The sequence below is a fragment of the Dendrobium catenatum genome, unplaced genomic scaffold (genome assembly GCF_001605985.2).
Source record: "Dendrobium catenatum unplaced genomic scaffold, ASM160598v2 fragScaff_scaffold_402, whole genome shotgun sequence".
Taxonomy (NCBI): domain Eukaryota; kingdom Viridiplantae; phylum Streptophyta; class Magnoliopsida; order Asparagales; family Orchidaceae; genus Dendrobium; species Dendrobium catenatum.
In genome coordinates, this window is record NW_021318864.1 from 351,593 (window position 1) to 361,919 (window position 10,327).

Genomic DNA, 10,327 nt, shown 5'->3' on the forward strand with positions numbered 1-10,327 from the left:
CCTCATATTGTAACTAAAAGGACTATCGATTTTGTAAGGGTCAATGAATGCATTCTAAGTCAAGGAAAATATTAAAATGAACAAGAAAATGGAAATGCTTAATGCTTTAAAAACAAGATAATTAAGATGCAAACAACAACAAAGAATATGCTTGATTTGAGTAATACAAAAATTCAGTAGTTCACATAGAACAACATGAGGAGAAATTATTTTGTGCGGAGAATGGACCGTCCGGAGGCGAATCAGAAAGTGCCACATAATCTGATACAACCACGGTACATGGCAAAAAAGTGACATGACGTGTTCTGATTCACCTCCGGACGACGTACGTATCCACACAGAATAATTTCACCAATATAAGACACTATTCTTCAAAAATAAGAGTGCAGATTCTTCCGACCAAAATAATATTGAGATTAATATAATATAAATTATTTATAAATTATACTAAATTCAAAATAAACTTAATAATTTCCAACACATTTTGATACAAATTATATGAGGATATCCTTGCAGTTCTCTTTTTCTTTTTTTCTTTCTTTCATTACCAACCCAAAAGAAATATAATCCAATTTTGTATCCAACTAAACAAATTAATAAAAAGAAAATACAATGCATGTACTTTCTTTGCATCCTTGCATTACCTTCATTAAAGTCATGCAAGAGGACAACCCCCAGAATTTATGTTCTATTACCTTACATTGGGTTACTACTACTATAATCTACAATTTTAATAATTCTTTTCTTCTTCTTCTTCTCTCTCTCTCTCTCTCTCTCTCTCTCTCTCTCTCTGTTAAAAAATTACCAGCCATTAATCACTCTTAACTCTATCCACTCAATTTGAATATCCATAACTTTTTGTTACCAATTACCTCCAAGTTACATAATCATTTTAACTAAAATTTGCTAAAAAAACTTGTAATACAAATCTTTATAATAGACATATGCATGTCCTAAAGGCCATAAACTAGAATAGAAACCATCCCCAAAGTAGTGCACTAGAGAAAGAACAGAATTTTCATGACAACACAAGATTACAAAGAACCTTACGCTATACTCCCAGAGTTCACCACGTGTCATCAAAATTTTGAAATCTAAACAAGATTCTGGTAATATTACGCTGAAGCTTTCACAGATGGACCATCCATCGTTCACAACAAGTTCAAGTCATAGAGAGAGGCTTGCGAAGAGCAACTCCAATTCTTCATCTTGCAGTGAAGTCCTCTGCTACAGAAAAAGAGCAGTCATTAGGGAAAAATAAAAGCAGAAATTACCTAACAAAAGATTTCATTAAGGGATAGGAAATCCCTTAGGAGGTATTGTCCCCTTGGATTGGGGCTGCTCGACTAGGAAATCCCTTAGGAGGGACTGCGTAACTGGAACTTGAAGGCAAGCAGGGTAGCATAACTTGCTCCTCCCAAATCCGTAGCATAGTAGGTTTCCTGTACCTTAACCCAAATTAGAACTGATTAGCCTGTAGAACTCTTCCTATTCTCCTACATGGGTAGAGTTGAGTCGACGTTGCTTGCTCGTTCTGAGAATATCCCCATATTCGGGAAGAACAAGGGAGTGCATCCTCCAAAAGAGAGAAGCATTATCGACTCAATGCTCACTAGGCAAGTGCGCATCATGAGAGATTAAACCAAACATCTCTCATGTTGCTGATGATGTATTGACTTTGTTAGTTTAGAGGAATAGATCGTCTCCAGAACATAGATGAGAAATGAACACCTCAGGTTGTTCGGGCAGAGAATGTATTGAATCGATATGAGGGGTGTATCAACTCCTACGGAAGGAAGGGTTAAATCAACTCCAGACCCATGGGGTGGATACCCAAGCACGAAGATGTTAAAAAAATGTCTCTACTGGTAAGGTATAGGAAGTTCAACTCATGCTAGCTTCAGAAAGGATGGATCAACTTTGATAATCTAGAGAGAGAACGATTGAGCCAATGGACTGGCCTGTTAATTTTAAATAAATTTAAATTCAAGTGGTGGAACTATTTGAGGCATACATGATTTTAGTATTTTTAAATTTCAAAAATTAGTTGAAAGATGGTTATATAGTTAAAGTTAGTTGGGAGGTGATTGAAAGTTCAGAGTCGGTTAGAAGATGGTTGGGATTAGGTTCATATGCTATCTTTATTTAAAGCTCCATGGATGGTCATATAAATTTTAAATAACTTTGAATTCAAGTGATGGCATTATTCAAGGCATGGTTTAAGGTAGAGGTGTAAACGAGTCGAGTAGAGCACAAGTCACCTCTAGCTTGAGCTTAAGATTGAGTTTGATTAATTAATCGAGCTCGAGCTTAATTCTACAAGTTCTAATTTGCTCATTGTTGCATCCTGGAGTATTCACAGCGGTAGAGAAATATATAGTTTAACGTCTTAGCACTGTACGAAAATCCAGCACACAATCAGATAAATGAGAGGGTGTAACATTCATAAGAGGCACCAGAGTTTTTACGTGGAAAACCCCTAAAACTCCAACACCACGGTATTCCCACTCAATCTCCATCGACCTTAATCTTCCAGTTTTTTCCTGCAAACTCAACCTCATCCCAAACAACCCAACCACCTCTTCAACATAGCTCAAACTCCAACACCACAGTATTCCCACTCAACCTCAAATCATTAATCTACTCATGTAACTTCGACAAATGCCCACAATTTTGTCGGACTCCTTACGAACACTTCTTCTCTTTCACCTACTGATGTAGGCAAAGGGGGGTCAACTCAAACCCAAAATAAGTTGGATTTGACTTTCCTTGAGCTTACAAGCTCAATCATATTGAGCTGAAATTTTAGTTCATTTATGAGCTAATCTTTAGTTCACTTATTGAAATGGTTAGCTCATTATTAGTTAACATTTTAGTTCATAGTTATCTTTTATTAAATGTACTTTTTATTATTTTTATGTCTTTAATTATGTTTGTCCCTTAGAATTCCAAACCGGCCTTTGGAATTCCAAGAAGTGTTGTTTCCCATGTGTGCCTCCTTGGCTTCCACCATGGGCTATTGTTTTTTGTGCCTTTGCCCATTGGATTTCCGGCCAACTGCTGGTTTTCCGAGCCTGGGTGTTTTCCCGTGGCTGTGGCGCCTTGGTTACGTGCGGCCTCCTTGTCTCCCGCGGCTGCTCCTTCGGTTCCTGGGCTTGGGCGGTTTTCCGTGAATGCATGGGGGGATTTCCATGCTTGTGATGTTTAGGTTCTTGAGAAAATTAATGTTGTGTGTCCTTTTTGTATTCTCCTTTCATACCTATATCTATGAGGGGCTTGTAATGTTTTAAAGATAGTTGAATGAAATGTTATTTTTGGAAAAGCTATAACCTGCGGGTTTGCTTGGAAAAGCTTGCAAGCTTTGTCCGTCTTCTTTCTCATCCCCTCCGAAAATCTCACGAGCTCTTTCCAACCTTTCGTCTCGGCTTCTAATCTCTTTGGTCTCTCCGCAAGTGCCACTCCACCTATATCCCTCTTCTCTAAGCAAAGCAACTTTAAGGTGTCTTTGATTTCGAGTCAAGATTATAAGTAGTTGTAATTTTATTTTATTTTTTTAATTTCTAAGTCGGTCTTAGATTTGAAATGTAAGAGTTTGTTCTTCCTCATCTTAGTCATCTTTGTTTCGTGATTTAGTGGGTTGTCATCCGGTTCTTAAGGGTTCAATAGCTCGTGCGGGCGAGGGGTATAGGCTCCCTATATTTCTTACCCCCACCAATTATAAGTGAACTAAAGACCAGCTCATAAATGAGCTAAAATTTCAGCTCAATATGATTGAGCTTGTAAGCTCAAGGAAAGTCAAATCCAACTTAAAAATGATTTATTTCGAAGCTTCCTACAATGAAACTCACTTTCAAAATGCAACCTCTCGGTGTCAAATCTATAAGGTATGATCACGAGGTCAAATCTCATTAATCAAATCGCGTACATATGGAGGAAGAATAAATAAGATCAAATAATGAAGATGAACTCGTATTATACACAACCATGAACCCAATCCTATGTAAACAAATACGCAAAGTTGACAATGTTCAAAGCAATTAAACACAATCATGCAAATACCGCTACGACGGGAATCATAATCGCACATCATAATCGAATTGGTCTATTTTTAAAAATCAAGTTTTCAAATTGCAAAGAGAAGTGTTTTAAATGTTATTTTCCCCAACCAATACGGACTACATTTTCAAGAAATACCCCAAAATTCTCATGCAAATTATTTTGGGCCCGAACTCAAGTTAAAAAAACAAGTCAAGAGGATTTATAAAATTCAAAACATGTAAACATGCTCTTATTTATATGGTAAACCCTAGTGATTCAAAAGACTAGTAAAAATCATATGGTCAGGTGAAAACTAGTAAAAATTAGCAAAATTAGAATCCTCAACATTAAATATGGCATCAATGTGATCATTCACTTAGTCATTTCCTTCAGTATAGCATGTTTTAGAAGTAACGCTTTGGCGCTCTCGTAATACTGACAACTATCATTTCACAAGAATGCTTCCACTTGACCTTTCGACTCACTTCAATATAGTTCATCACATGTATTTAAGCTAACATAATATTCACACAAGCAACTGATGTCATTAGGTCATACATTTCATGCATGCAAAGAAAAGTAAACAGTTACACTATGATGTCGGTAAACGGTATTGGAAGATAACTATAATAGCTAGCGATAAAATGAAATCTAATATTAAAGGTTTATAAAGTTCACCTTAGGTGTAGTCACAAAGATTTGGTGTCAATCACTTGCCTTGAGTTATTAGTCTTCACAGTAGCATAGTCTCCACCTTGTGCAAAGCTACAATAAACACTTTTTGTCAATTTTAGACTCCTTTATATAGAGGAGGAGGTCGATATTGGCATGCTCAAATGATGATTCAGAGGCATCAAGCCTAATTATACATGGCACCTCCCTTGTGTTGCTTTTCCTAATAGTTTGCTTTCCCAATGTTTGTCTTCCAAGGCAACTCGCTTTATCTACATTCCTTGTTGACTCTAATTAAAGCGTATTGGAGAAATGTGCCATTCCGCAACCATTGGCTAGAAAAATCTCAACATATTTCCAAGGAGAACATGTTGTTAGGGCATGCTAACTTGGTGCCCTAGTTCGGTTGATTAGGCGAGTTGGCGGCCTAAGTCATCAATTTTTTCTTTCTTGCAAGCCCCTACCTGCAAAGTCAATCGTTAGCTTGTTCAGCCTATTGAGCCCTTCAAGCTTGAAATAAAAAATTGGAATAGTGTCGCCCTATAGTATTTCCCATCATCAAAACCCATCAAGTCACTTTTGAGTCACAAGAAACCCATTGGCCAGGTCATACTAACGCCACAAAAAATTTCAAAGCAAAAGTTTTTTGGTCTTTACATTCTACGCTCCTAAAAGAAATTTATTCCTAGAAATTTACCATATGTGTCACTAAGAAATAGGGGTATCGATTGTTTATGTCGACTTCCATTCTCATGAAGCCTCTTCTCAACTTGATTCTTCCAAAGTACCTTCACTAATGGAATACTCTTGGTTTTAAGTTGGTAGACTTGTCGGCCTAAAATCCTTTTACCCCTTAATAAATAAAGTTGAGAAATAATTGGAAGTCATTGGATATACATTGGACGATATATGTTGGGTCGAGAATATACTTATTGAGGTTTGAGTCCTGAAAAACATTGTGAACGCCTAATGTTTTTGGCATCAGTAGTAGTAGTGGGTAGGCGACAAGTCCTAAACTATCATCTAATTTAAAAGGCCTTATGTATCTAATAGGGAACACTTAAAGATTTCAAGTAAATCCTATCAAGAGAGAAAAACTGTGATCCTCCACCGTAGCTTTTATTTGGCTCATCTCTCCTTCAAAACACTCTTCCAACGCATCTACCTTCTTGGCCGCCATCAAAATTTTTGGATTTTGATCCAAAAATCAGCTAGTGTTCCTTCCGCCGGATGAATTTTTGCCACTGAAATTTCAAGAAATCAACCCCGATAGTCCCAAGACTTGCTCTGATACCAATTTGATCGGGAACACTTGAAGATTTCAAGTAAATCCTATCAAGAGAGCAAAAACAACGAGAAATCTCCACGATTCCAATGGAAAACCAGTGAAAACAGTAATTTTATTGTGAGAAAGCAAACTACATAAGAAAATAACAAGATACAATTGATCCTCTATTCGAGAGGAGGATCAATCTCTCCCAAATCTCTAGACGCCGCTAGAGCCCAAAGAAAACCTATGAGATCTCCAATTTCAGCCAAATTCCAAATGCCCTAACCCTGAAAAACCAACTATTTAATGCATACAATCCAAAAGAAGTCTCTAAACAGTCCCTACATTCAAATTTCCCTCCTAACTCAACCAAAAATCCTTCCCAAAAAGCTCCCTTGGATCCGGCAGTTTCTAGCGGCATGCAGGAGAGGTGGAAGAGTTCCGCCTCTGTCCGCCTGAGTCGGTCCCGTGTGGACCAATCTAACAGTATCATAGCTAAAACTTTCTAACTTGACAAACTACTTAATGTAGCACATTGGGCTTACCTTTTAAAGCACTTTATGACTTGCATCAAATTGGATATATCTGCAATGTCATAATATTTCTTTTAGTTGCCCTATGCTATAAGAAGTTGTAGTTGTGCGTCGATGCTAGAGTCACATCCAGTCTAATGACTTTTTTGTCATCCAGCTCCATGTAGTTAAGGAATGATATGTATTTTCATACATATATAGACTCAAATGGCACCACACCAAAGTTGGCATGATTGCTAGTATTAAAAGAAAACTCGATCAAAGAAGTGTCGACACAAATCCCAGCCAAATTAGGGCAACTCATCCGCAACAAATCATCCTATTTTTAAGTTTTCCTCTCTACCTGGTCTTCAAACTAGATGAGTTGACAGATAGTCATATGCTAATGGCATTTTGAAGTTGTCGTCATAACCATCATGTGAATTGGTCATCTTAATCTGATATGATTATCCTTGGCTCATGCATGCATGTTTGAAAAGCATTAATTATTTGGTTGGATGCAAATGAAATGAAATGAAAGACTTTTTTTGTTTGTTATTATATATTTCAAATGCATTAAAATATGTCAAACAATGGTGGGCGATGGCTAGAGGGTAGCAGGCCATTGTGGTGGGTGGCTGGATGGGGATGGGGGTGGTAGCCATGGCAGGCGGTAGGTGGCAATGAGAACAGTAACATCCGGTGGTGACAACGTTGAAAACGTGTAACTATGGTGTCAACAATGGACAAAGGTAGTTGCAGCGATGTGGGCAAGGAACATGAGGTCACGAGCAATGAATTTTTCTTATATTTGGAATATGCATATTTGCGTAAATTAAAAAAATTGTCAAAATGATGCATTATAAAATATTCAAAATTCCATGTACAAATAATTTGTATTTGATTTCAAATCAAAAAAATAAAACTCCCGCATTCTTTTTATTTTTCATTCTAAATACATGAAACCAAATAACCCCTTAGTAAGTTCGTGGACAAAGCTCAAATAGCGCCATGTCCTTTCAACCTTCTCAACAATCCTGCGATAAAGTTCATGGTGGTGTATTCCATAATGGTATCATTAGGTAGAAGTAATATCATCAAATTTTGTGTTCCGATTTGGCTACTTGATATGTGAGGCATCAATGACATGGTGACATCTTTCTTAATTCTTGGGTACCAAAAGTGAGTCTTCAAGTCTTAGTATATTCTTAGTTCCTAAGTGGATGGCATAATTGGTTTATATGCCTCTTGCATAATGTTCTCCATTAGCATCGTCGACATGCACAATCTTTTACCAAACTTGAGCAGTCCTTGCTCACCAACTAAAAAATATATATGAATCATCACCCCGTCAATCTTCATATTTGGCCTGATGCAAGCAATGTCGGTGCCCATTTAGACTAGGCATAAAACTCTTTTGGAGTGACTCCCCAAGGCTAGAGTTCTAGGCTAGGGTTGAATCCACAAGAGATGCACATATAAGCCCCATTAAGGAGCAATAGGTTTGGGTGCTTAATAACCATTGAGTTCCATATTTTGGCCTTCAATCCATCTTTATAAGGCTAGCTCAATTACTAATATGCACCCTTTTCCATTGCAATTGTCTTGAATGAAGCCAGAACCATGCCAATATGAGGGGTGTCATAACCTTCGGTTAATACACCTGTAATCATCGAAAACACATGGAGCCCATTGGATAGAGTAGTCGAGTTCCTAATGTCACACTGCCTTCTTGATCAATTAGTAGGACAACTACTCTATGCCTCAAATTTAGCATATGAATATGGTACATCATAGCATAGAAGCTATTATGTTGGCGAGCAACCATTACAGATTACTATCAAAACATTGGATGATAACCCAAGTGAAAATCTCTCATATAAAAATAAGGACTACATCGTATTATGAAATATCTTTAAAAATAAGGGTTGGTCTCACAATGCTGCTCGTTATAGCAATAAGTATATAGGATGCTAACCATTACAGTAATGAATGTATAGAATTGGTAAGAAAATGATATCCGTCAGAGATGTGCCAATAACTACATTTTTAGTTCAACTTATACTAGACTAGATTCTTAATCCTGTCTTTATAGCTAATCATGTCTCCCTCATAATGCAATTCGTCTAGAGCATACAAGAAACTTAAATCCTTTGATTTATGTGGCTAAATAACAGATGCAATAGAAAAATAAATTATAAATCATTAACTTTCATACTTGAATATATTACTTACTTGAACAGACATAAGATTCAAAATTTTGTTCAACACCCGCAATCGATGCAAGGCATAGCTGCTGTTGGAGGGAAGCCGGTTCACTCGTTCAATCTCATCATGAACAGCGGCATTCTTCTCCTCACTGCTCACTGAATTGGATCCCAATCTAATTCCTTGAGACCTCTCCAAATCATGACCATGTATGTTATAGCCATCTTGCTGAACTGTCTGATCGGAATGATCAATTTCCATCAACAATAGCTGGCTTCCAAGCTAAAACACAAGGAAGATCCTATAATAGGAGAGCCAAAACAAAACAAACCAATTTTAATTCTGAACAAAAAAACAAGTTAACAATGTGCTAACAGCTAAATAGACAGGATCTTGAAATCCCCTCTCTTGAGAACAATATCATCTAGCTTAAGCAAAGGCAACATCAATCAACTATTGGAAACCTAAGTAAAGACAACTTCTCTAAACCCTAAACATAAGAAAAGAATGAATTTCACGATAGAGAATAAGAACACTTAGCATAGTAATTTAACACTGAAATTTGAAAAGTGTAAATATAAATAAGTTAACGCAAAGATGACAAGCATATTATGATTATTAAAGAAACGGACTTGGGGAAATATTAAATAATATAAATTAAAATAAGGGGCTTAAAAATCTAGTGAATTGAAGAAACAAAAAAAGAAAAAAAAAGGTAATTTACAAGTTCAAACTTTGTGAATGAAAATACTAAATGATTATCAAATATTCTCTTTAAGAGGATGAAGAGTCCAGAAGCCCATTATTTCGGTGCTTGCATAAACTAATAAGATGGCATCCTCCAATTTTTAAGTAAAAGAGAACGTTAATAAATAAAGCATAGCATCATAAAATTCATCATCTAGTCTTTAAATATCAAGTATCGAGAATGCAACTTAAAGATGCATTAACAAACAAGTTCCACAGTAAAATAACATCGATTCATTGACTTTGCCACTTTTATCACGAAAAAAATCCAAAGAACAGAAAATGAAATTCAAAGGTTCTTCAACAATCTTCTAAATGAAATTATAAAGAAAGTATACAGCCAAGGATGAAGAAAACAATAGCATGATGTATGCACGCACAGACTTTAGAGAGCTCCATGCTCCGAAATTGGGACAAGCAAAAATTGTGATGAACTCATAACAATAGAGTCAACAACAAAACAACAACATCAAGCCTTTATCCCACTACGTGGGGTCAGCTACATGAATCCTTTTTCTCCATTGTGTCCTATTAAAAGTCAAATTCTCATTTAAATCTAATAAAGAAATGTCATTCCTAATATTTTCTAACCAAGTCTTTTTAGGTCTGCCTCTACCTTTCTTAACATAAGTCAAATATAATACCTCTACTCCCTTAACCGGGTCATCGAAAGGCCGGTGTTTTATGTGACCAAACCATCTAAGGCGAATCTCTCTAATCTTATCTTCTAGTGGAGCTACTACAACGTTTTCACGTATATGCTCATTTCGTATCCTATCTCTAAGGGTAAAACCACTCATCCACCTGAGCATCCTCATATATGCCACACTCAACATAGTGCTATGCTTCTCTTTTAATGGCCAACATTCGACACCATAAA

General features: G+C 36.6%; 1 protein-coding gene across 2 annotated transcripts in view; it reads right to left on the reverse strand.

Moving 5' to 3' along the window:
- Nucleotides 1-835: 835 nt before the first annotated feature.
- Nucleotides 836-10,327, reverse strand: part of LOC110098962 — a 27,710-nt gene continuing 18,218 nt past the window's right edge. The window contains exons 2-3 of one of the 2 annotated variants that reach the window (XM_020825938.2): nt 8,728-9,001; nt 836-1,224 (exon numbers count right to left, since the gene is read on the reverse strand). In XM_020825938.2, coding sequence (XP_020681597.1) covers nt 1,168-1,224; nt 8,728-8,961 — 291 coding nt within the window. In that variant the 5' untranslated portion in view covers nt 8,962-9,001 and the 3' untranslated portion in view covers nt 836-1,167. Of the gene's footprint in view, nt 1,228-8,727; nt 9,002-10,327 lie in introns of both variants that reach the window. The other variant, XM_020825937.2, reaches the window with a different exon arrangement.